General features: G+C 47.9%; 1 protein-coding gene across 4 annotated transcripts; it reads right to left on the bottom strand.

The window, feature by feature from the left end:
• Positions 1-1,302: 1,302 nt before the first annotated feature.
• Positions 1,303-26,229, bottom strand: DNAJC16 (DnaJ heat shock protein family (Hsp40) member C16). Of its 4 annotated transcripts, none has more exons than XM_081923561.1 (15): positions 26,084-26,229; positions 21,596-21,780; positions 20,345-20,411; positions 18,293-18,632; positions 16,111-16,295; positions 14,988-15,092; positions 13,333-13,491; positions 12,385-12,515; positions 9,864-10,047; positions 8,434-8,616; positions 8,004-8,080; positions 6,849-6,929; positions 5,238-5,333; positions 3,951-4,118; positions 1,303-2,456 (listed from the first exon to the last, which is right to left on the bottom strand). In XM_081923561.1, exons 2-15 carry the CDS (start codon positions 21,760-21,762, stop codon positions 2,063-2,065), a joined length of 2,337 nt encoding a protein of 778 aa, XP_081779687.1. In that variant the 5' UTR covers positions 21,763-21,780; positions 26,084-26,229; the 3' UTR covers positions 1,303-2,062. The 4 variants fall into 4 exon arrangements, with proteins under 4 accessions (XP_081779687.1, XP_081779688.1, XP_081779686.1 ...); XM_081923562.1 differs by lacking the exon at positions 26,084-26,229 and adding an exon at positions 25,929-26,076; XM_081923560.1 differs by lacking the exon at positions 26,084-26,229 and adding an exon at positions 24,669-24,698.
• Between the last annotated feature and the right edge of the window lie 15 nt (positions 26,230-26,244).

Below are 26,244 nucleotides of genomic sequence, written 5' to 3'. Positions count from 1 at the left end.
AAAATGGGCAGCAAGGGTATTCGACAGACGGGTGGCTGCGGCACAGGAACTACACCACCCTCCTCTATTAAAGGACAGGCTTTTCGCTTGCCTTGATAGGCAGGTAGCAGGTGCACCACTATTTCTTAGGGGGGGGAGGAAGGATCCACCCAGTCACTCCTGTGACGAGGGAAGACCCAGTACAAACAAACCAGCACTTCAGAGACCTCTTGCGAGAGGCAGACTGCTTGCTCTGTTTTTCTTTTTACTTTTTAAGAAAGAACACACCAAGCACATCCCATCTCCAATTCCCCGTTGCAAGGCACCACTAGCAAGTCACTAAGACATTCTATTTCCAAGAGCTGTTCTACACACTGCAAAGTTCTGGGCCACTCTTGTGGGGTTCGGCTGTCCTATTTTTGAATGAAAAAGAGCTCCCTGCAAGTAGAGAGCAAGCACATCAGGGAGAGAGCTCTGCTACATCTCTCTCTCTCTCTCTAGGATGTGCTACGCAGAGGAGCGGCTCATTTCTTTTTGTTTTTTTCACGGGAAGCTTTCAAATATACACCCTACGAACCCATCCAAGACGCATGGCCCACGGTGCGTCGTGTCGTAGGGTTGCATCCAACTAAGCGCTACTCGGAGCAGACCCCCTAGAGTCAATGGACCTAAGTTATAATTATGTGCATCAACTTTGATGCGCCTGTGTCCCCTGAGTAGGACTGGAATTAGATGCAACCCTTGAGCTTAAATTTAAATTAGAAAGCAATCCGCAGTTTAAAAATGTGACCACTCCTATGGCTCCAAGGAAAAAGTCAACCAGATCAAGGTGAGCGGCACATTCTGAGAGGCGGCAGGAGGGGGAGCAGCTGGGCAGCCGTGCCCCTTTGTAAACAAACAGGCCCCTGGAAACCTGCTTCAGAAAAGGGTGGCAAGGGTGCCCTGCCCTACGAGGAAGGCAAGAAAGAAAGAAATCACATTGCCATGGAACAGACACTCGCGAAGTTCAGTAGTTTGGCATTTGAATCCTAACCTTATCCTGGGAGAGGCCATGTTGAGAGAGGCAATTTCGCTCAGTTACTGTCCTACAGATGTATTGTTGCTGTTTCAGGGAGAGAGGGAAAGGTATGTCCAGGGAACGACTCACAAGCAGGAGTTTCTGCCTTCCACAAACATACACACATACACACACACACACACACACACACACACACACACAGCTATTGGCTAGCAGCAGTCCGTAGCTCTATGGATGTGGTTCTGAGAGTATGGCTGTAAAACTACAAGTCTTTCGGAGAAGAGGACAAACCAGACAGCAAGCAGGAAGGCATCGAAAGGGACATACATTTTTAAAATGGCTCATTGCTTCTCGTACAGTGTTTGTGGCTCAGCTGGCCACTCCCTGCCCTGCTGAAGGCTGAGCTGGTCAACTCTACCTGTTGGATTATATTGCACCCAGGGCTGGAGGGGGGCATGCAAGTGGGTTGCTAGTACCTTCCCCCCCTCCCCGCCCTTATACACATCTTGCCCTGTCAGCTATTTGGTACATACAAAGGATAACGGGGCATGTGTGGGAAACCAACAGGTAGGGATGATTACAGCTCTCTGTAGACTGCGTGGGGGGAGAGTGGCAGCAAAAGAAAACCAAAAACATTTAAACCATCCATAGGCAAAGAAGAGAGTTCCCACAGCAGCAAGGCTTTCATCGACTTTGGAGAAAAACCCAGAGGCGGAACTGGAGCAGGCTGGGACAGTGGGGGTTGGGGTGGGGTTGGGGACAGGGGCACCGACTGTGAACCTGTTTTGATTGTACGGCTTCCAAGCATTCAAACCATTTGGTACGAAGAGCAGGCGCCAGTGCATTCGCCGCCACGATCGCTCCTAGGTCAAAGGCGCGGGAAGGATGTTTCTAACTCACTGAGCCTAGGAGGATTCATCTAAAAAGCTACCGTCTATTCCGACACTCCCGAAAGAGAGATGCTTGCAGTTGTCCTCTTTCAACGTCTCTGCTGAGATAGAGATTCTCTTTCGAAAAAACTCTTCTTTTCCTTTTTCAAAATTTTATGCCGCTGCTGTTGTTTTTTCAGTCTAGCGCAGGCCACAAGGGAATATAAAACCTTTGCAGGGACCCTTCCAACAGACGCTCCATCCACAGGGAGAGCTTGTTGAGTTTGTTTTTCACCGACCTCGCCCCCGGGCTGCAAGAGGAAGACTTCCCACGGACCTCCCCCAGGTCAGATTCATCACAGGGCATCCCCGGGGCATCCCCGTCCTCCTCCGACTTGCGAGGCTTGAAGAGGCAGAAGTATTTCTTGTGCCCGTTCAGGGCCAGGACGTAGCCCGTGTAGTCGCGCTCCAGAAAGTGCTTGTCGTACTGGTTGGGGATGGGGGCGGCGTCTTGCGCAAACTCCAGGACGTACTCCAGCCACTCCCGATGCTTGTCCAGGTTCAGGAAGGAGAAGTGGAGGCAGTTGCTCCTGGAAAAGGGATGCGGGAGAGGATTGTAACATTGTAGAGTTGGAAGCGACCCCCCAAACCCAACCCACCACAATGCAGGAATCTCAGCTGAAGCATTCGTGGCAGATAGTTAAAGGTGTTACTTCTAGCATCCCGATCAGAACCCAGTACAGTGATACCTCGGGTTAAGAACTTAATTTGTTCCAGAGGTCCGTTCTTAACCTGAAACTGTTCTTAACTTGAGGTACCACTTTAGCTAATGGGGCCTCCCGCTGCTACCGTGCCGCCGCTGCACGATTTCTGTTTTCATCCTGAAGTAAAGTTCTTAACCTGAGGTACTATTTCTGGGTTAGCGAAGTCTGTAACCTGAAGCGTCTGTAACCCGAGGTGCCACTGTAAGCTTAGAAGCTGAAAAACAACAGAAGAGCTGGGAGGAGGAGCGTCTAACCCCCTGGCTCTGGCCCTCCAAACCAAGCTTTCCGGCCCTCTAAGACCCCATAATTTTGGTGGTGGGAAAAAAGAGAAAAATTAAAGTGGAGCGGTTGGGATGCCCCTAGTGTGGAGTGGCCACACACACTGCTTGAGGCTGGCTGGGGTGAATATGGCACGTGGGCCAAAAATGGTTAGCCACATTCTTGAGCTAAAGCAACTGCCTTGATCAAAGTTGGAGAGGGAAGGGCCTGGGCTGGAGACTCAAGTGCTGGTTATGTGACCCTGCCTGCCAGGGTAGGCTCACTGGTTCCTGCATGCCTCCAGCCAGGGAAGGGGGAGCTCCTCAGGACTCAAAGCAGATTAAATTGATCTGTCCTCTACCCCACCCCACCGCCTCAAGCAATTCAAATTCGTTCAGACCCTGCTGAACCCCAACCAAGGCCACAATGGGACTTAGCCCATCACCCAGTAGCCCCATTTCCTGGATCTACTTATGACCTGCAAACAAGCAGCATGTCTGACACAGAGGAATGAGACATCCTCCCATTTGAAATTGGCGCCACAACCACACAACTGTGAGGGATTCCTATCCAAGGCAGAGGTGGATATAGGGTCAAGTCCTCCCCAGACATCTGAAGTGAGGAAGATACATAGGAAAGGTGCCTTGAAACAGAGTCAGGCCACTGGTCCATCTAGCACAGTACTGTTGACACTAACCAACAGCAGCTCTTCGGGGTTTCAAAAAATAGCCTCCCCCAGCCTTCCAAAAGCCAAAGGAAAGACCCAAGGGATAAAAATGGAGAGGACCAGGATGAGGAGGTGATTTTAAGCCCGATTTCAGCACAGCCCAACTACCGTTTTGCAGCCTCAAGCTTCCCATCTACAGAATGGGCACAAAAGGTGACCAACTTCACTGTGCTGTTGCAAGAGTGACTCAAGACTGTAAACGGGCTAATCATCACAAATGAAATAAGCGTCCTGCTCTTCCATTTAGACTCTGGAAGGCTGAAAATGCCTTTTTTCTCCCACGGCATGACACACCTCCAACATAACTCTGGCCAGTGACGGTGCCCCACACTCACCCAGTGAAAGTGTAGACCTCCAGGGCAAACTTCTGCAGGAGAGGCGTCTTGGTGGGGTTGGAAAGGATCAGGACCACGTTCATGTGCCCAGGCCTCAGGCGCACCAGGTTGCTTGTGTAGGTGATATCTGTCAGCTCGGTCACTTCGACAAAGCCCTTCTTGGGGATCCTGAGAGGGAAGGGGAGAGAGAAGAGGCTCAGCAGGAAGCAAGGAGAGCCACCTGCATGGGAGCAAGAGGAAGGAGCAGAACTTTAGCATCTATATGTCCACAGAGCTCTACGGCTTCAAGAAAAGCCTCTGTGAAAAAGGCTTTCTTGGAGGAAGCTGCCTTCTATGAAGGTTGACCTTTTGGGTCCATGTAGTTTGCTACTGTCATCTCTGATTGAACCTGTCTGACTGAACCTTCTGCATGCTGGGATGGCTCAGTAAGTAGAGCATGAGACTCCTAATCTCGGGGTTGTGAGTTCGAGCCCCACTTTGGGCAAAAAGATTCCAGCGCTGCAGGAGGTTGGACTAGATGACCCCTAGGCCCCCTTCCATCTCTACAATTCTATGCAAAGCAGATGCTCCAGCCCAGAGAGCTTGCAGCCTTTCCCCAGTTTCAGCTGCACATACACCTTCAGTCACTTTCCCCTAGACAAGTCAAGTAGAAGGTTCTCTGCTTTCTTCCATCCTCGTTCGCTCTCATCATATCTGCCCGACCTTCTCAGCCCAACAAGCCTCCCAAACCCCCTTCAGATGTCTCCTCTGAGAGGACGGAAGCCTGAGGAAGCTGCTGCAGATCATGTCACACTGGCTGGCTGCAGTTCTCCAGGGTTTCAGAGAGGAGCTTGCTGGGAACTGAGCTGGAGAACTGCTGCAGGCAGAACAGATGCTCCATCACTGAGCCAAAGCCCACTCACGCTGCGGTGGAAGGCATGCAAAGGTTTGCGTTTCAGCAGGGCCTGAGACAGAGACCTTGCCCCAGTTCAACAGGCAGCCCAGGTCAGAAATTGGCTGCTGGCAAGGGGCAAACAAGGCCCAAGAGTCCATCTCCATCACCTCCAGTGAAGGCTACGCTTCTAGACCCCTGGCCACTGCCTCTGGCCCAGGAGACACAAAGGCCAACCCCAGGAAAGCAGAGTGCTAAGCTACGGAAGCACTTGCCAACCTGGTGCCCTGCGGATAGATCTGGACTACAGATCCCACCATCCCTGACCACTGGCTGTCTTGGCTGGGGCTGATGGGAGTTGTTGTCCTGTACACCTGGAGGACTCCAGGCTGGTGAAGGCTGAACTAAGGAGAAACCTGTTATCTTTGGTGAAACTTGTGTCGTTCTTTTCGCCCTTCGGAGGGTTTTCATCCTTCTTGGTGGGAGGCGAATCTCTCTCGTCGCTTGAGTCACTGAAAAACAGCAAGTTGTGTTTTCAGGCGGGGAAGAGGCTGGGGGGTCACGGACAGGGTCGGATCAATTCATCTGCAGTGTGACTATTGTGTGTCTAAAAAGGTAAAGGGACCCCTGACTATTAGGTCCAGTTGTGACCGACTCTGGGGTTGTGGCGTTCATCTCGCTTAGCTGGCCGAGGGAGCTGGCGTACAGCTTCCAGGTCATGTGGCCAGCATGACTAAGCCGCTTCTGGCGAACCAGAGCAGCGCACAGAAACACCGTTATTTCCATTTTCCATTTACTGTGAGTATTTGCTTTAAAACCCCTTGATTTTATCTATATCCTGATAATTTTATTAGGTCTTCTGTTTACACTATTTTTTAAAATTAGTTTTTATTAAAGATTTCATTTTATTCTATGTAAACCACCTACAGAGCTTGGGTTTTATCTAATGCTGGTATACTAAGAGAAGACCCAATGAAGTTAATAAACATTAAAAATCAATAAAGGTTGCAATGGGGGAGGTGGGAGTGGTGAGATTACAAAACAAAGGGGAAAGCAGAGAAGAGAATGGGGTCTTTCCAATGTTGGCGCTCTGGTTTTGAAAAGCTCTCCCTAGAGAAGCTCACTTGGCGCCTCCATCGGTTGAATGATTGTACTTTATCATCTTCAGTTTGTGAACTGCCTGGAAGATGTGGTGGGGGACAGCCCATCCCATTTTGCTGCCTGAGGCAAAATGGGAAGGTGTTCCCCTGTTGCCAAAGTCTCCCTTACATGGGTTGCAGGTGGCACTCGTGAAGCGGCAACAGATTCCAGCAAGATCTCGCTAGAAGCCACTGCCACTTCTCTGCCATTGGCAGTGGTGCCGGGATGCCCGCAGGGGTGCCGCCTCTTGGGGTTCTGCCGCCTGAGGTGGCTGCCTCAGCCTGCCTCATGAGCGGGCCGGCCAGCCAGCCCTGGATGTGGTTAAGTAGTAGTAGTAGTAGTAGTAGTAATAATAATAATAATAATAATAATAATAATAAAAAAAAATTTTATTTATACCCCGCCCTCCCCAGCCAAGACCGGGCTCAGGGCGGCTAACAACAAATAATAAAAACATGTTGATTAAAATACAATTTAAGAAACAAAATTAAAATACAACATTAAAAAATTAGGATGCAGCCTCTTCACAGGAGGAGAAAGGAAAAAGAAAGAGGGGGAGGGAATCAAACTGATTCTAAGCCAAAGGCCAGGTGGAACAACTCTGTCTTACAGGCCCTGTGGAAAGAAATCAGATCCCGGAGGGCCCTGGTCTCATGAGACAGAGCGTTCCACCAGGCCGGAGCCAGTGTTGAGAAGGCCCTGGCTCTGGTTGAGGTTAATCTAACTTCCTTAGGGCCCGGGACCTCTAGAGTGTTGCTGTTTATGGACCTTAAGGTCCTCCGTGGGGCATACCGGGAGAGGCGGTCCCGTAGGTACGAGGGTCCTAGGCCGTGAAGGGCTTTAAAGGTCAAAAAATACCTACCTATCTACTACATACGGCTGCTTACCTGAAAGCCTGAACAATAACGGTCCCAAAAAGGATGAAGAGGGCTGAGAAGATCAGCGATAAGAGGGGCATCATTTCTCTCCTGCAAAAGAGGATCTCCAATGAGGGCCGGTGTCAAACCAAATCCGCAGCCTGTGCCTTCTTCCCCCACCTCTGAATGTGCTGCCTCCCGGGAGAGGTGAAAATGGAACCAATACAAGAATTGGCTCCCTTCTGTCCATCTTTGCTGTCCTCTCCAGTTCCCTCACTCTTGTGCCCCTTAGGAAGTACTGTGCTCCCTCAACGGCCCAAGGTCTGAGAGGAATTTTGCTACAAAGGTTAGAATTGTTATTACACTGTTTTGCACATTCAGGCATGCTTTATAGCCTGCATCAAATATATTTTCAGGGGGGGGATCACTATTAATATTAGGTGGCAGCAGCAATAATACAAACGCAGTGGTCTACTAATGGCTCAGGAGAGGGAGAGCAACTCCTAGTGGTCAAGAAGCAGAATGTCTCCACCCAAAGCGCTGACCAGCGGCCCACCCAAAATTGGCCCAAACCGCTTTGACAGTCTTAACTTTTGTCTTGAACACTTCTAATTCCATGCAAATTTTACACTTTATCATAGGGGATCGTGGTAAATACATGAAGATCCAGAATATGCAAACAGAAGGAATTAGAAGAGAACCTGTCCGGGTTCAACCTGGAAGCCCCCTCTCCCTACAGATCTCCTCACTGCCAGTGACCCTGAAGAGCCACTGGATTCTAATATCCGCTGCTCCTCCCCCCTGCCAGCTGCCTAGGCTCCCGGCTAGCTATCAGACCTGCTCCCTTCCTCTCTAAACAAGTACCTGCTCTACCTGCCCTGCCAGATCAAGCCACTGCCCCATCGAGTCCAGCATCCTGTTCCCACCCAGATACTGGTAGGAAACTGGCAAGCAGGACCCGAGCACAGGAGCAATTCTTCCCCTCCTGTGGTTTTCAGAAACTGGTATTCTGAAGCATTATTGTCTCTGAATGTGGAGGCGGAACACAGCCATTTGGCTTAGTAGCCACTGAGCCATCTTCATGGGAATCGGCGCAACATGCCTAAATGTTAGAAGGCCACCCCTGGTTTTGACACTCCAAAAATGTGAGTCAAGGAAAGGCTGCTATTAATACAGAATCCATACCAGTTGCTGTGAAAGAGGCTGTCCCAGCTGTCTGATATATAGTCGATGGCAGAGTAGATCCATCGGAGGAAGAAAACCTGTGATCACACCGAAAGAGCAGAGGGGAAAGGGTGATTCCGATCCATCAGCTTACAGCTGCAGTTCATTATTCTGGCATTTAAATGAATGCAGCAAACCTATGAAGGTCTACTTAGATGTAACCCCCAATGCATCCGATGGGATTTACTCCCAGGTAAGTGCACAGAGGATAGCAGCCTAAAGCATGCGCAGCTATGTCCAAGGAAATGTATTAGCGCCAGGCTGTGAGTCTATTTACTCATCTTGATGTAGAGAATTGAAGGCTTTTTGCACCGAGATCCCATCACCCACACACACACACACCCACCCACACACACACACTTGTATCCTGTTAAACGCCCACAATGCTTACAGGAGCAAGTTCATCGTTTAAGTCTGGCAGGATGGTATCAGAAGAGAGAATGCCTGGGTCTGTCCTCAGCTGATCCAGGAGGTCCAGAAGAATGAAGTTGTCCTCTTCACTGCCGCTCCAGGGCTCGTCGAGGGCTTTGTAGACTACTCGCCCGGCATTGTTGCGCCTCTCCAAGATGACCACCTGGGCAAGAAGCAGAGGGTTAAACCACAAGTTGCTGTGGGGGAGTTTTCAATACAGTTTTAGAGAAACCAGCCGTGGCTTCCAAGAGTGTGTCTAGCCAGGGGAGAAGGAGCAGGTTTAGGGCTTCAGTTGAACCCAGAGCCCCAAGCCTGAAGCTCCAGGCAACAGGAAATCTTTTGTTGGGATTTTGCCTATGTGCAGCTTCACACAAAGCAATTAAGAGTTGGCCAAAGGCCAAGAAGACTGAGCAGAGGGGGTTATTCTGCCTAGAGATATGGGACCTTGGATATAGCTCTACTATTGGTTAAGGTCTCCACACAGGCATGATGACTCATGACCTTCCCTGACTGGGTAGTGTGTTGGTCAGTGTAGTGTTCTGAGAGTCGTTTGGAGTTTGTTAAGAGAGCTAGTTTAAGATCCGTTTCTGTTCTTGTATATAGTAACTTGTGAGTCTGCTGTAAATAATAAACACATCTAAGTAACCAAGTTACTAGTAGCAGCGTCTTGTTCCTGCTTCCTCCTTCCTTCCTGCAACTGATTGCTTCTGGAAGTCTGTGTATGCTCTGCTATGTTCAACTGGGTCTGGCGAAGATCCTGCAACAGGTCAAAGTTGCGAAACACCAATATCTTTGCCCCACAGCACAGATAAAGAAGTGGTGTCTTTGGCCCATTACACCCAGGTGGGAGTTACCTGGCCTTCTGCCATCACCTGCAGTTGGAGATTCATTGCCTCACTCACTCAGTTCCTCTGCCTGAACGGGCAGTGGCAAAATGATGCATGGACTTAATCCCTATTTTTCACAGCCCTGTAACCACCCCCACCCCCACACACTTTATGTTCCCATCCTGGCCTTCTACAAGAAAACGCTTCCACAAGAAAATGGTGGTGGTGGGGAGGAGGAGGAGAATCTCTAGGCCACTGGCCTACTTAGGCCTCCCAAGTCTCCCCGTTTGGCTTCCGAGGCCATTTTGGCTAGGCCAAAAAGAACTGTCACATTGGGCGGATCCAGCCTGCAGACAAGGCAGTGAAATTAGGGCTTTATGATTCATCTCAACCCATTTTTTATGTTTTCAGTTCAATTTTTTTACATTTCAAATCATTATTTTTTTATAAAGCTCTCTTACAATGTTTCCCTGAAGTGCTGCTAACTGACCCAGGAAACATGGGACAAAAGGAAAGTTTTGCAATGAATTAGAAAGAGCCAGCAAGATGCAGCTGGGCTGGAGGACACAGGCAGGACACTCACGGCTGACTTCCCGTGGAATCTTTCGTCGTCCATTAGCAAAGTGTGCCCAAACTGCGGCTGGTAGTTGCTGTAGATGTGCACAAACCTCAGGGTGTCCTTCGTGTTGGCCAGAGCAAAAGCCAGAAAGGCTTCATAGCTCACAGTGTATTTATCGCCCTCGCCGGTAATCAAGACCACACAGTACCTAGAACATCACGAGGGAAGAGATAATTACTGCCCTCTCAGAAACGTAATAGGACTAGTTGACAATACTGAAGGCAAACACCCGCAAACCCACACACCCAAAGAGACAGCAACTGTTCACAGGGAAGAAGAAGGAGGTTTGGATTTGATATCCCGCTTTATCACTACCTGAAGGAGTCTCAAAGCGGCTAACATTCTCCTTTCCCTTCCTCCCCCACAACAAACACTCTATGAGGTGAGTGGAACTGAGAGACTTCACAGAAGTGTGACAGGCCCAAGGTCACCCAGCAGCTGCATGTGGACGAGCGGGGAATCAAACCCGGTTCACCAGATTATGAGTCTACCGCTCTTAACCACTACACCACACTGGCTCAAACTCCTTCCCAAGTCACTTGGCTGGAACCAGAACACTATGCAGCCAGAATCAATGGAACTTGGACTCCAACCCTTTCTGCTTTAGGGGCGGGTAGTCTGCAGCCCTCAGCCTAATTTTGAAAGTTGTCTGTAAGCCATCAGTTCAGTCCTCTGGCAAGAGAAACCTGTCCTTTCCGAGGCAAGACAGAGATAGGAAAAGGGTCAGAGAGAGAGAGAATGGAAGCCTCACCCACTTTTAGTTCTGGTTCTAGCTACTGCCAGCCAGTGGCCCCTGTCAGATTACCCACCAAGGGAATGTGGCCCTCAACAGAAAATATGCTCCCCTCCCCCTGAGATTTCAAGCAAGCTCCTGGCTTCAGCAAAGAGAATCTGCAAGGCAATTTTACTTTGCCCATGTTGGAGGAGGCCAGGACAAGCCCCTCTGTCCAAGGCTAGCTACTATGGTAAAGTCCGAGAACTCTTGAGAGAAGAGAAGGCCTTGGAGCAATGTGGGGGGGGGGGGAGCACTGGGTGGATTCAGGCAGCCCATGGCCTTGGGGAGCAATGAATCTTGTAGATTGCCTGTGGGGATGTTCCGTGTGATGGGACTCTGCAGTGGGACTTCTTTTTCTGTAAACACTTTGCACGCAGCTGAGCCATGCTAACCTTGAGGTTGGAGGACTGCACTGCCCTCTGGAGGATGCTGGTCTGAAGACAACTCAGAAGCCTGCGCTAGTGTAGAACCTGGCCTGCATATGTTCAGCCCAGGCTGTATCCATCACCCTGGATGCAAGTATGTTTCTGAGCCCAACCTGGTTTCTAAAGCCCTGGGGACCCCTCTCTCTTTTGAGATCACCTCTCCCCTTTTATCAACCCCTGCGCTAGCTGTGTTCTTCTGATCAGGCACTGCCTGACACGTTAAGCTTAAGGTTGTGTGATTTTTGTAGCTGTTCGACAGATGCTGTTTTCACACACCTTTGCTGCTAACTATTGGAGTATTTTTATTTTTGTGAGCTGCTCAGAGCTGCAGAAAGGCTGCGCAGGAACGCACTATGGAAAAGAGGTTGGGGACCCTCTGTAGGCTTTACTAGTTTGGTAGAGGAATGGCAACATTATCATGACCCTTGAGTCAGATCGTCTTTCTTCAGGTGCTGAAGTTGAGGACTCCTGAGTCAGAAGGGAATTTGAACACGTGGCCACACCCAGAATCAAGTCCGCAAAGTGAGCCCATGGTAGCTGTGCCCTCTGGCCTAAGGATGTCACATTGCCATCCTCTGACTTATAAGAACTCCATCACAGAAGACCCAGTACAACCAGATTCTTCCCTGGGCGGCTTGAGTAAGACTGCTGGAATGGGCTGAACGCTTTAACTGAAGAAGTGCAATCAGAACAGACCCTGTTGCTTCTATATAAGCCCAGTCCAAGTTTGACAGTTGCTGAAAAAACCAGCACTCTGCTCTCTTTCAGCATTCAGCATGAGCAAGGCTTGCTTGGTTGGAGGTCACGTGAGGACAGGGATTTGCAAATTGCAGTTCTTAGTTCCTGCACGTTACTGGGACAATCTGGACTCTGCTCATATAAAGAATTGTTTACGGAAGAAAGAGAATGAAAGCTAATCTCTCTTATTAAATTCCTACCACCCCACCCCGCAAAAAAAACCCCAAATACCTTCTCTGCAGAACGATCAAAAGGGCGGGGGGAGGATTCCATAAAACAGGGAGGGAAGTCAAGTCACTCTGAACTCACCTTACCTTACAAAACCTGCCCAACAATTTTACTGTGCAACCCCAAAAATACTTGAAACTGGTTAAGGTAATGCATCTACAGCTGCAGAGTTCTGCTTTTCCAGCTGCAAATTCTTTTAGGCCTAGATTCTCCAGCAGCTCTCGGTATCCCATTCTATGATGGGACTTGAAAGTCCCCAAATAACCCTTACAAAACCAAACATACTATGGAGGAGCATCACTACCACCACGAGCCTTACTTGCGCTGCCTGTGAGACTTTTTCGCAGGACACAACTCCTGAAAAAGCTTCTGGCTGGTGAGCCTAGATGCCATGAGGAACTTGTTCTGAGACAGGAAGTCATCAATAAGCTGCTTCTTCATGCCTCGGGCCTGGAAAACAACACACACACCCCCAACAAGTCATCAACCAACCACAGAATTTTCAGCTGATGATTCACGTGCATTTTAAATACATTTGCAAAATACTTCAGCAGATTACAGACCACCATCAAGGTATACACCCTTCTGAGATGTGGAAGGAACTGCCAGATAAACTCACAATTTAATAACACAAAAACTACTTATGTGTTGCTAGAAAGAATATATATATATTTAAAAGGCGAGCCCCATCGCTCTTTGTCCCACAAAAACACGCCCAAACCAAACTGGCCAAAGGGTGGGGGGAGCCAGAATGCCCTTAAATATGAACTTCCTGATTAATTTTATTTCATTATTGTTTAATGACTAAACAGTGTAACCCTAATCATGTGCTTACAATGGTGCTTACTCCCATGTAACTTGGTAAGGATTGCAGCCCTAGTTAAGTAAGGTCTGCAGTCCTTAACAGAGTGGGTTGTATCTAGTCTTAGTCCTACACAAGAGTATACCCACTGAAATAAAAGAACCTAAGTTAGTCATGTTCATTAATTTCAGTGGGTCTACTATGAGTAGGACTAACACTGGATCCATCTGCACTGCAAACTTTTGTTGCAGGTCCCCAACAGTCTAGATTTGGATTGCAACTTCTTTAAGGTAAGGATCTGTGCTTTGCTTACAAGATGTTGTAAGTTGTCATGGAGACTGATGGAGCTATCTGAAGCATCCTTATCAACACCGTAGAAACAAGTTAGGCTGAGCGTTGGCCACCTGCCTGTTAAGGCCAGAGTTCTCGCATAAGCAGCCTTGTGTGGCGGCTGCCATACCGTACCTGGATGACATCAGCAGGCTTATCAACGTGCTCTTTGAACACCATCATGGTGGGCGTGTAGACGTTGATGTTATACTGGCTGGACAGCTCTTCTGTACCTCGGAGCCCAACGTACACATATCCAAAGGACAGGTAATCTCTGTAAGCAAACGCTGTCAGCTGGAAAGAAAGGGGAGGTGGATGCAGTTGGGCTACATGGTACATTACGTGCAGCACATAGACAGGAACCCACACTGTCTTCACTCTACTGTTACACAGGAACATAGAAAGCTGCCTTCTACTAAGTCAAGGCCGTTGGTCTATCTAGCTCAGTGCTGTCTACACTGACTGGCAGTGGCTCTCCAGTGTCTGGAGATGCCAGGGATTAAAGTTGGGGCCTTCACCATTGAGCTACAGCCATACCCACATTCAAGGAAGCGAATGACAAGGAGATGTGCCTGCTAGTTGTGTGCATGCAGTTCTGCACAGAAAAGAATACAGACCAGGGGTTGATGGAAGGAAGGGATTTGCCAAGCCCTGCTGGAAACCACAGGGTGGGGTGGGGTGGGGTGAGGATTTAAGAGTGCTCTTGTGATCAGGTCCTGCTTGCGGGTTTCCCACAGGCATCTGGTTGGCCAGGGTGAGAACAGGATGCTGGACTGGATGGGCCAGTCATTCAGTAGTCTTGTCTTATGTTCTTATGTTCGTTCCAAAGCTTTCACAATTTCCTCCTCTGGACTTCTTAGCCCCCAGTGACACTAGGGCAGGGTCTCTTTGACAGCGGCAATAACCAAGTGTATGCAGCTGCCTTCTACTGTCCATCTAATCGAGTACAGCCTACTTTGACAGCTGGAGATCGAGCCCTGTGGCCTCTGGAATCCATATAATGTGCTCTACCTCTGTTCTGTGGTCCCTTACTCCAGTGGTGTAGCATGGACGTGGCCAGAGGGGGGGCAGCGGCCCTGGGTGTAATTCTGAGGGGTGCAACCAGAAGCCCCCATGACAGGCTCCCTCATCGAGGCTGCGTGGCTGAGCTCCTGTCACCTTTCGGAGCAACGCCGCGCCCAGGCCAGGCCTTCAAGGCTGGGGTGGCACCTCTTTCTCCTTGTGGTTGGTGAAGGTGGCCATGCCGGATGGTGATGGAGCTGCCAAGCCAAAAAGGCATGCAACAACCGCCACCATCAGCACCAGAAACCACGTGCCTTGCGGGCTCCGCACATGCCTCCCAGAATGCGCCTCCACTCCAGCTGCCCAGTCCACGGAGGGGGGGGGGCAACACTTGCCCCGCTCTGGTCGCCAGCAACCCATGGTATGCCACTGCTGGACACCACTGCAAAATACTGAGCCCCTGGAAGGCTGTTTCAGAGGATCCAGGCACTTCCAGGTCCGCAGAAAGGAGGCATCTGATAAAATGGTCCACAAAGCTATTGCCAGTCTCCCCCAGCTGTGCTGGCGGGGGCTGATGGGAGTTGTAATCCAAGACACCTGGAGGGCACCAAGTTGGGAAAGGATGACTTATGCCAAAGTAAGCTTATTGTTTTTACGGTGCCATGACTCTGTTCCTTTTGGTACATCTTAATACAGATACGCACCAACAAAGGAAGCCAGAGGACCTCCCCTCCCCTGCCCCATTTCTTACTAAGCGGCAAAAACCAGATACAGAGCAGAGCCTTTACCTTGTACAACAGAGGGACGAGGGGCATGTGATCAAAGAGAAGCACGTGGGGTTTGTTCTCTTTCTTCCAGTTCGACAGGAATCTGACGTAGTTTTTATCTGTAATCTTCAATGTAAAACAGAAATGATCAGTCTCAGTAATCAAACACTGAATGCTGCTTCAGATTCATATTTTTTTTTAAAAGGGTAGGTTGCAAACTTGCATCTAAGGGCCAAATGACATGGTATGCCAGGACAGCCTCTCCCTATCTGGTGTCATCCTCATGTTTTGGACTGGAGCTCCCAATGGCTGCATTGGCTGGGGCTGAGTAATCCAAAATATCTGGAGGGCACCATTTGGGGAATACTGTGGCTGGAGATACATGGGCCTCCTGATGTTAGTGCCAACTAAATGCAGCACAGAAAGACACAACAGTATTGTACAGCCATGGTTTATTGAACTCAACTGTGGTTTGTTTATACATCCAAACCTATTCAGTCAGTTAACTATGGTTTGCCTGTGACCAGCAAACCACAATATAAAATCATGGATTGAAGCTGGCTTAAGAAACTTGGCTTGCATCAAGCATGGTTCCTTGTTACCTCAAAACCCATGACTTTGACTTTATACTGGTTTGCTCCAGCACCCTGATCCAGATGGTTGTTCAGCTACAGAGGTGCCTAGGAGGAGTGGCTAGAAAAACAAAGCCAACCTTAGGCAAAACAAGCCACGGTAACTCTGCTTATCTGCGAGGTTGATCCTGAACTGATCCTGGCTTTTGCATTCTGTAGAAACATGGCCAATGGGTGATCAGTTGCCACAGGAGCTTTGTTAACCAAAGGATGGGATTTCTAGACTTGGCGACAACTCACTTTAAACCCAGGATCCTATGAGACTGAATAATCAATACCCATTTCCCTGTTCTGGCTATTATGTAGCCCCCCACTGTATAGAGAACAGAGTAATTCCGAAATCCACAAGAGACCCCCAAATATCCACAGAAGATCTGAGAGCGTTGGGAAAGAGGTTAGGTGGCACATATCTTGGGGGGGGGGGATTACAAAGTCTGTAATAAAATGCTAAGGAAAACAAAAACAGAAAATAGCAAAGAGGAGCTTAAAATAAATCAGGAGGCAATAATCACCTTCTCAACAAGGTTACCCGGAAGTAGGCTTTCCACAAACTGCCGCAAATTCTCCCGAACAACTGCATTGTGGAAAAAGGTAATTTTCCCATTGATAAGTCCCAGGATGGATGGTGTGCTGTGTGCTCCTAGGTGATGTGCCAAGCGCCTCTCATAGCCAGCATGAACAACGCCAATCCCCACTCCTGAATGAGGGAAGGAAGGATACCATAAAGAAAAATTAATCTTCTCTCCTACGGTCTCCAACACCTTCAGGGAATCTAAAACATTGGAAGTCTGTGATCACATGTTTACTGTAGCATCTAGGAGCCTCAAGGGACAGTGCATTTTCTGCAGCAGCAGAAGCAGTAAAGGAAGAATTGTAGCTCAGTGGTAGAGAATAAGTACTGCATAAAAATGGTCCAATTCCTAACATCTCCAACTCTGCTGAACTGCTGCCAGTCAACATACCAAACTAGACGAACCAATAGCCAATCCCAATGGAAGACAGCTTCCTATGACAGCTTCCTATGAGCTCTGTGTGAAAGCAGAGGTGGGGGACCGGGTCCAAGTCCCCCTGTGGGCCATTTGACAGGTACGAAGGACCACCCACCTATCAGTCACCTGATGACAGCAGGTGATTGACACATGTCAAAGTTCAAAGGAGGTCTGGCAGGCAAGGTGATGCGTTTTCTGTGCCAACCTGCTGACTGGTGCTGGAAGTGCACCTTCAAAGAGGCTCCCAGTAACCACATTATACAGGTTCAAAACAGGTAGATATTCCTGTTCAAATGTAAGAATATGAAGAGGAGACCTCAAAGGAGAAGAAATGGTGGCTTATGGCCCAAATGGGTTCCAAAAGAACTTCTTCAAAAAGAACAAAAATTGTGTGATGTCACCCTCTTTGGGAAACACTGCTCTAACACCATAGCTACCATAGCAGGGCTCCCTGGAGCTGTCCAAGGTCCTGCATACTCTCTGCTTGGCTAGGACCAGTGACTAGGCACTCCCTCCTTCCTTGGCAAGCCTCAGGCTCCAACAGAACTGGACTTGATGCAGAGGCTTGATGCAGCAACCAGGGCAGCGTTTACTCAATCTTCTACGAGCCAAGGCACACTTTTGCCCCTGAAAAGTTTTGCTTTTACAGTAAGAATTCCAGAAACAAGTGAAGAAGGAAGTCAGTTGTGCAGGTGATATGAAATGGACATGATCAAGTTAGGTTTTATTAATTTCAGCAGGTCTAATCTGACTAGGGCTCAGCCAAATACAACCCACACTGTTTATATTAATGGAATATGTAATGCAAGGAAGTTAGATGAATGCCCCAGAGTAGTGATGTTTCATAAAGCCTCTTCTCTGGGCAGGATTTGTTTTGTTTTGTCACTGAATTGGGAGTGGAACAATCCAGTCACCACCAATGCACAGAGAGAGAGAGAGGGGGGGGGGGGCTAACAATCCTCAGTACAGGATGACTGGAAGCAGGCAAGGCCAGAACAGGGAATCATGCAGCCATGCAGCGGGAAACCTCTTCTGTGAGTGAGAACACTAGCTCCACAATAGCCTTTTGTAGCTCAATTCATTTATTTCACAAGGCACATTGGAGTGGCCCTCTCAGAGCACACTGCTTTTGAATTACTGCAGCTGCAGCCCAGGGAAGACGCAGCCAGACTCTGAAAGAAAAACTCAGGCCAAATACAAATGGATGGTGATGTCCTGCAAAGCCCTCAATTGCCTGACTCAGCACCCTATGAGGCCACCTCTGTTCCACCACAACCTTACAAGTAAACCAAGAACCCTGGGTTGAATCCAGTAGAAAGACCCACTGAAATTCATGGACATGACAAAATCAGGTCCATTGATTTCAGGGAATTTTAGGAATGGTATCTCTCAAGAACAGAATAGGGGCCTCCTAACAACTCTCAGTATCATTAACAAATTAGAGCTCCCAGGATTTTTTGGGGGGTGGGGTGGCTGTTTAAATGAGCATCATAGTGCTTTAAATGTATGGTGTAAACGTGGTTTATGTGTCTCAAGAGGGTGCGGGGTACTTGCCCTTTGGAGATTAGCTAAACCCTACATCCGTGCATCTTCTAGTGAGCAAACTGGCTTCAAACTGGCCAGGGAGAGGGTAGAATCATGCATTTTTCTGCCCCAAACCCTTTGGATGCAGGTGATGCAAATCCAAACACGTTTCTCTTCTTACCCAGCCCTTCAAGTTCCAGGACCACCTCCTTCCACACAGGCTCAATGTGGATGCAGCTAAAGCACCAGTCCGACGTGATCTTGATGAGGTAGGGTTTTCTGAAACTGTCGGGCAGAATCTCGTTGATGTAGTGTGAGAAGTGCAGCAAGTACTTCTCGTCGGAGGAGTCACGGCGGTCCGAGTTGAACGGGAAGTGGAAAAAGGATTCGTCGAAATAAAAGCTCTCATGGAAGTGGTGGAACGGGCGGTGCTGGGACTGTTGCTGATGGGGGTAGCCCTGGTTCTCCCCCACATCGCCATAGCGGTCAAAATTTAATCTCTTTTCCTCATTGGACAGGATCTGTTTGGGACAAACACCAACGCTCTTAAGTGTATGTTACCGGTTTATGCTTTGTAAAACACTAAGGAGCAATGGGCTGGGTCCCGGTTAAGTTAGCTGAATAAGCGTCCCAATGAAACCTCTGCAACAAGTCATGACTGCATCCTGCCTATTTCGACAGGGTCTAAATTCAACCAAATCAGCCTGGATCCAACCCAATGTATTTGGATGACCTTATGTAAATAGAACAGGTATTGTGGTATAGTGGTTAGTGTTTGGACTAGGACCTGAGAGAGACCAGGGTTCAAATCCACACTTGGTCATGAAGCTCAGTGAGTGACCGTGGGCCAGTCACTCACCTACCTAACCTACCTACCTCACAGGGTTGTTGTGAGGATAACATGGGGTGAGGGAAAACCATGTACACCAGCTTGAGTTCCTTGGAGGAATATCATTGCTGTGATAATAACATTTTAAACACTACTTTTCAATGACATTACAAGATGAAAATTCCATGCCAGGATCTCCATATTTCCATATTAATCCTAGTTTCGTGGGGCTTTTTCTTTTTTTCAATCTGCAAAAGTACATCTGTTTTGGTGGTGATGAACTTTATCCAGATGGCTAAATTCCACCACCACTAAAACAGGCCCATTATCTAAATGGTGCTCTCCTGATATTTTAGACTACAACTCCCATCAGCCCCAGCTAGCATGGCCACTGGTCAGGATTATGGAAGTTGTAGTACAAAACATCCGGAAAGCACCAAGGTTGGGAAAGCTGGGCTAGAACACCCCCTCATAATACTAAAACTTAAGTAACACCCAAGAAGTTGACTGCCAGCTGATTCAAGACAGACAAGAGAAAGCAGTTCTTCACACAAGATGTAACTAACTCATGGAACCCATTGCCACAAGATGATTTAAACGGGGATTGGACTATAGTTCGATTCCCATCAACCCCAGCCAGGGATGATGGCAGGTGTAGTCCAACATATGGAGGGCACCATGTTGGCTACCCCTAGGGAAGACAAACCCAAGGAAGATGGGACTATCAATGGATATTGCCATGGTAGCTATCTTCCTTTGTTCTTATCTCCTGTTAAGTCATCTAATTTGCCCCTTAGACCATGATTATACCCAGTTAACTAAGAAGCAAGTCCTGTTAAACCACCTTGCCTGTGAGTCCTGGAAGACCTGCTCTTTGCCCTGCAGGCTTTTTCCCACCTGGCCTGGGAGGGTGGGGCCCTGACTGACTCCAGCTACGAAAGCCGAGGCTGCTGAACAGACTCTTGGGCTGGGGTACTGTTTAGGGAGTTTTGTTGGAGGCGGGGGTTGCTGCTGTTACTGATATTAAATTTTTGTATCTTTACTTTCTATCTTTTTACAATTTAAGTGGAAATTGCTCAATGTGTACTTTTTGGTGTTTTATTTAATGTGCATGACTACTTTTGCTAATTATGTATCTTTTGTAATTATGTACAAAAATAAAACGATTGATTGAAACTCAGTAAGATTTTACTCTCAAGTGTGATCACTTTGGGCACTGTAACATTTATGGATTTACACGTGTGGCATGCCAGGGTAAAACTGTAGCAGGTATTAAATTAGAACACCAGAACCAGGGAAGGGAAGAGGCAGGACTGCCCATCTTTACAGTAAAGGCTGCATTTAAAACAGAAGCCTTAAATACTCAAATATGCAAACACAAAGTTAGAAAAATGTGCCCGATACCTCATAAGCCTTGCTAATTTGTATGAACTTATCTTCTGCTCCTGGGTCCTTATTTTTGTCAGGATGCCTGGAATGAAAAGAAAACAAGACCATGAGCAGTTTGATCACAAGGCTGTTGGGTTTAGTTCAACCCTGGCACTGTGCAGGCAGAACTGACACTAATTAAAGAATATGTCACTAAGGCTTAATCTGTTTGATGTTTGAACAGGTTTACTACAGGGGGTCGATTCCTGATGCGAAGAGAGAATTGGCACTAATTAAGGCGCAAACATTTCATATGCAAAGACAAAGTCAACAGACTCTGCTACCTAGGTCTCCCTGCCTTTGACCTCCAGCACATACTTTCCCTAGTAAGATAGGTAAAATTAAAGGACCCCTGGGCAATTAAGTCCAGTCAAAGACAACTATGAGGTGCGATGCTCATCTCGCTTCAGGCCAAGGATGCTGGTGTTTGTCCACAGACAGCTTTTGCAGGTCATGTGGCCAACAGGACTAAACCACGTCTAGTGAAACGGGGCACTGTGACGAGTGCCAGAGTGCATGGAAATACCTTCCTGCCGCAGTGGTACCTATTTATCTACTTGCACTGATATGTTTTTGAATGGCTAGGTTGGCAGAAGCTGGGACAGAGCAGCAGGAGCTCACCCCATCGTGTGGACCTTCTAACCAGCAAGCCCAAGAGGCTGCGGTTTAGACCACAGCGCCACCCGCGTCCCTAGTACTTTCCCTAGTATTCCTCCTTGAGGCACCTTGATTTGCTGGCTCCCTTTTTACCAACAGCACAGAGCTGCTTCTGTCCTTAGGGCTTGTGCAGGCAACCACAAATATAGCAGCTCAACAGGAGCAAGTGCATCCAGCTATCTGGCAAGCAGGACACCCAGAAGGTCTAATTTCAGCTGAAGCTCTTCAGCAGGGAAGAAACAGAAGGACTCCTACTGTTTCTTAACTCCTCCATACCCCGCACAAATGAGGGATAACCCTGATGTTCTTCCAAGCCCTCTGTGCATGCCAGAAGGTGGAGGACTGGCAGCAACCCAAAATAATGGCTCGCTAGTAAGTCAACATCTATGGACCTCTGGGCTCTGGTTGGGTTCTTTACCCCAACTAACACTCGTTTTTCATGCTGCCTACAGCTGTGCACAACATGATAAGAAAGGTTGGCAGGCCTTTAAGGAGGAGGCGGGCGGTTTTTCAGCACAGCAGCTAAGCATGATACACTGTGATTCCAGCTCCATTTCATGAATCACTCACCATTCCCGGGCAAGCTTCTTATAGGCCTTTTTAATGTCCGCCTGACTAGCTGTCCTGCTGATTCCAAGGATCCGATATGGATCAAAATCGACAGCAGACAAGATCTGCAGGACCAGGACGAGGAACAAAACCACAACCAGGGAGACGCTTAGCCGTTTCATCTCCATTTCCCCCCTGCAGGTAACCTGTACAGGAGAGATTTCAAAAGGAGAAAATCTAGGATGAGACATTGGAAAGTTGCAATACAGGTGTTTCAAGGTCCCCAGTCTTAGGCCTGGCTGCTTCTTTCTGCAATGGTCACCACCTTCCCTTTCACCTCCATTGCAGCCCTGAAACTTTGATTCCATTCTAGACTCCTACAATTCTTACAGCCTTTCAGAGAACTCTGATGATAATACTGCCACTTCCTCTTTTAAAACTCATTTTGACCCTCCACGCAGATAGATTTGGAGGGACTGAGGCCATCCCAGCCACTGAAGTGGGGCGGGGCTGGGTACCAGGCCCTGGCCCTGGCGGAATGCTCTGCCGCAAGAGATCAGGGCCCTGTGGGATTTGACATCTTTCCGCAGGGCCTGCAAGACGGAGCTGTTCCACCATGCCTTTGGTCAGGGCCCAGTCTGACCCCCCCTCCTTCTATAAGATCTTCCTTTCATAAGATCCTTTTATAAGACCCTGCATGTAAGTGGCCTCAGTTGGGCCTGGTGAGCACTTAATGTCCCCAACCCCTATAGTTATAATTCGTGGGTTGCCATCAGATTTTATTTTGATCTTAATCTGATTTTAAGCTGCATTTTAATCGATTGGTTGACTTTATGTTTTTAACGTATTTTATATTTTGATGTTAGCCACCCTGAGCCCGGTCCTGGCCGGGGTATAAATAATTTATGATGATGATGATGATTACCATCCTGCTTCTTTTCAAGGGGGCATACCTGAGTCTGGCCTAACCACCCAAATCCCTTTCTTCTCTCACTTTGAGCACAGGGGTCATCCCTTTCCCAAAGCTCCATGTGAGCTGCAAGACTGGACTGCCAAGCAGACACCTGGATGGAGTTTAAATGGTCCTCAGTCAAGGAAACTGAGGGGGAAGGGGGTGAATACCTAACAGTAACTAAGGAGAGCAATTGGTGGAATCAGAAATCAGAATATTTTCCACCATTTTATTTCACTATGGATGAACTTCCATTTCTGGAAATGAATCTTCATCAAACCAGTTATAATGAATGATGCATGAATGAACACAATGACTGCATTTGCACATAACAGTAAGCCAAGATTTTTAGCTGAATAAACCATAATGCGTTCGTACTATGTGCCAGCACACTCAGCCCAACTGCTTCCCCTTTGCTTCTCCCTTGGCAAGAGCAGATCAATAAACCAAGAAAGGAGTGGCTTTGCATTATATCTAAAGCTAGGGTTGTGATTTATTTAGGCTGAACAAATCCCTGATTGGTAAGCCATAATTTTAGGGCTGCTTGTGAACTCAGCCAACACCAATCAAACCAGGCACTTTCAAAAGTTGTAATTAACATTTTTCAGGTGACTATTCCTAGGAAGCATACATAAATAGCCTCTCACCTCTTTTGCTAAAAGGAGTGCATTAACCATTCCCAATGTCTCCTTAAAATGTAACTAATGTAAAAGAAATTAGGAGTTGCCATGCCTTAAAACGGTGACAAACAGTCCACTAATAATGATATCCAACCCAAGATCTGAATTTGTTTGAACATATAAAACCACATTAAAAATGTGCTTTGCTGATTTCTCCTCCCCACCAAGAAAACACAAATATTTGGGGACAGCTGATTTGAGGCATTGAAAAAACTTTTGAAATACTTAAATGGTGTGAAAAATGAATATGGCATGTGTATTATTTTTGTTTACTTAATGTAAGTAAAATATGCCAAATCTCATCCTAATTAATTCAGGACACTGGAAAATGTTTCAGTTCAAACCTTTGTAGGAAAATGACAACACTGAAAAAACCTATTTTACCCGAAGGCTAAAGTGTCGATCCTATGCACCCAGAATGATTCCTACTGAACTCAATGAGACTTGCCTGTAAGAATGATCCTAAAACAGATTTCACTCCCCAAATATACATAAAGCCAGGGACTACAGGCAGGAGACAACATGGCAAAACATTCATCTCAAACCCAAAGAAGAATGATGTTTGGCTAGTGTAACATAGAAAAGATTTATAGAGTGCCAGCTATGTTGCAGCAAAAACAGCAAAGAATCTTATGGCATACACTAACAAATTTTATACAGCATAAGATTTTATGGACTAGTCATCAAATACAAGAAATTGTATTGAAGTTATTATTCCTACTCAAATATATAGATGTATTAGAAAAATATCTTTTCAAATTGGGGCAGGGGTTTTCACATTTTGAGATGTCAGCAATAAACACTGGCCTTTATTTTTCCACCAAAAAAAATCCCTAAAAATAAACATGCTAAACTAGATTATTCTGTAGGACATCAGAAAATACTCTAATCTGCATAGGAAACATTTCCAGTTTTATTTCTTGGAACATCCACACCACCAAAACAGGTTTCAAGTATCATCAGAACATTTTTTCATGCAGAGACCAATGTAATCCCGCATTCTAACTTCCAGCAGGTTCTACAAGTCTCACAAAAAAAGCCCATGAAAGCAACTGTTTTCTTGTGCAAACAGCCCTGAGCACCCAGTCCTAAGAAGCATCCCTGCTCCATTCCATTAAACTATCATGGTAGATACTCATCCAAACTTCCAGGCCAGCCAGTTACCTCTGGAAAGCTCATAAGCAGACCCTTCCCTTGTTGCTGTCACTAACAGCATCTAATACTCAGAGGAGGTTCCCTTCCAGATCATGGTTAATAACAAAATATATAAGAGTTGTAGCTCAGGAGAATAATATTTACATGCAAAAGATCTCAGGTTCAATCAATAGGGATGTGTGTATGTGTGATGGGAGGATGGAGAAGACCCCTTTCTGAAACTTTGCAAAGCAACTCTCCATCAACATTTAGCCAACACTGAGTGAGATGTCCCAGTGATCTGGTACATTGAAAGGGAACTTCTTACATGTGTTAGGAGCATCGGTTGCACATGTTTTGTGCGGAGAAAGGTTCAGGTTTATTCACCAGGCTAGGCTAGGTTGGACTACAACTCCCATTATCCTAGGCCAGCTTAGCCAACCGTCAGGGATGATGCAGTCCAACAACATCTGGCAACCTAAGGTTGAAAAACACTGGCATAGGCAAGACTGAGTTACACAAACCAATGCAGACTGGGAACAAGACAGCTTCTCACACACAAGCAGGACGCAGAAGAGAGAGTCCCATCCCCTTTCGTTTGCCCTCAATGAGAATCCTGACTTGCAGAATTCCTGCTACCCATGACCATTTGTATTTTCGCCCACTTCACAACGGCATAGTGTATTCAATGGCTATAACTCATAGCTCTGTAAAACTGAAATAATTGCATAAAACATTTGTATTTGGTTTTATAACTGTTTGCGCGCTTCATCAACTAGGCTGTTAGCCTCCCCAAAGTACATCAACAGAAATAATGAGATTAGGGTGAGAGCGGAGGTTTCCGTTGACGATGATGGTGGGACAGTCGTCACCAAGGATCTAAACACAGCAAGCCCCCACCCCCACATAAGACAGATGCACCCCCATCACACTTAAATGGTTAAAGAGTGTTGAGGGGAGACCTGGGACAACCCAGGTCCAAATCCCCACTCAAGTCAGGGAGAAGAAGAAGAAGAAGAAGAAGAAGAAGAAGAAGAGTTTGAATTTGATATCCTGCTTTATCAGTACCCAAAGGAGTCTCAAAGCGGCTAACATTCTCCTTTCCCTTCCTCCCCCACAACAAACACTCTGTGAGGTGAGTGAGGCTGAGAGACTTCAGAGAAGTGTGACTGGCCCAAGGTCATGCAGCAGCTGCATGTGGAGGAGACGCGAACCCGGTTCACCAGATTACGAGTCCACTGCGCTGAACCACTACAACCACGAATGCCGCCTTAGCTTAAGCTCCTCCGAGAAAAGCTTGGACGGGAATTCAGCAGGAGGCGGTTTCGAAAACGACATATGCAAGATAGGTATGCCCCCCCCTCCACAGGCCTCTGCCCTCCAAGAGGGGACCCTCCCCCCTCCCCGCCCTGCAACTGTCACCACGTAATATCGCACTAGGGCTAAGCCCCCTCTCTCCTGCCACCCATTATGCGCTTCTCGCAGTCCCCCCCCACGACACTCGACTCTGCCCCCGCCCCAGATAGGAAACCCCACGGTTTCGTCTCCCTCCCCCCCCCATTATCCCCACACCTTTAGTCCTCCATACCAGAGAGAAGGGCCTGGGAGGGCTAGAGAGCCATCCCTCCCGCTCAACCCCCCCAAGTCACGTGGCTACTTAGGACAGCCGCCGCCGGGTGGGAGGAGAGAAGGGGGCGCCTCTGTGGGGTAGAGTGGGCAGGAAGGGCGCTCGCAAATACCCACCCTAGGCTCCTGTCTCCCCGGTCCCAACTTCCGGCTCGGCGGCCCCGCCTCTGGCCGCCGTTACCATAGAGATGGCGCAGCGAGGGCTCACTTCCGGCGGGGCGAAGGCCCGCCTCCCTTGACAGACGGGCGGGAGAGAAGGAGGTAAAGGACGGGAGGTG

This window comes from Podarcis melisellensis, assembly GCF_964234715.1.
Source record: "Podarcis melisellensis genome assembly, chromosome: 8".
Lineage (NCBI taxonomy): Eukaryota > Metazoa > Chordata > Lepidosauria > Squamata > Lacertidae > Podarcis > Podarcis melisellensis.
The sequence above is the reverse complement of the archived record's forward strand: the minus strand, read 5'-3'. Positions and strand labels throughout refer to the sequence as shown.

Excerpts from the sequence above, each read along its gene's own strand:
- DNAJC16 (XM_081923559.1), bottom strand. The coding sequence starts at position 23,203 with ATGGTTAATGCACTCCTTTTAGCAAAAGAG. Across the intron at positions 18,633-20,344 it reads AAATTAGCAAGGCTTATGAG|ATCCTGTCCAATGAGGAAAA; the intron begins GTATCGGGCACA and ends TGTCCCAAACAG. Across the intron at positions 10,048-12,384 it reads AAGTCTCACAGGCAGCGCAA|GTACTGTGTGGTCTTGATTA; the intron begins GTAAGGCTCGTG and ends GTGATGTTCTAG.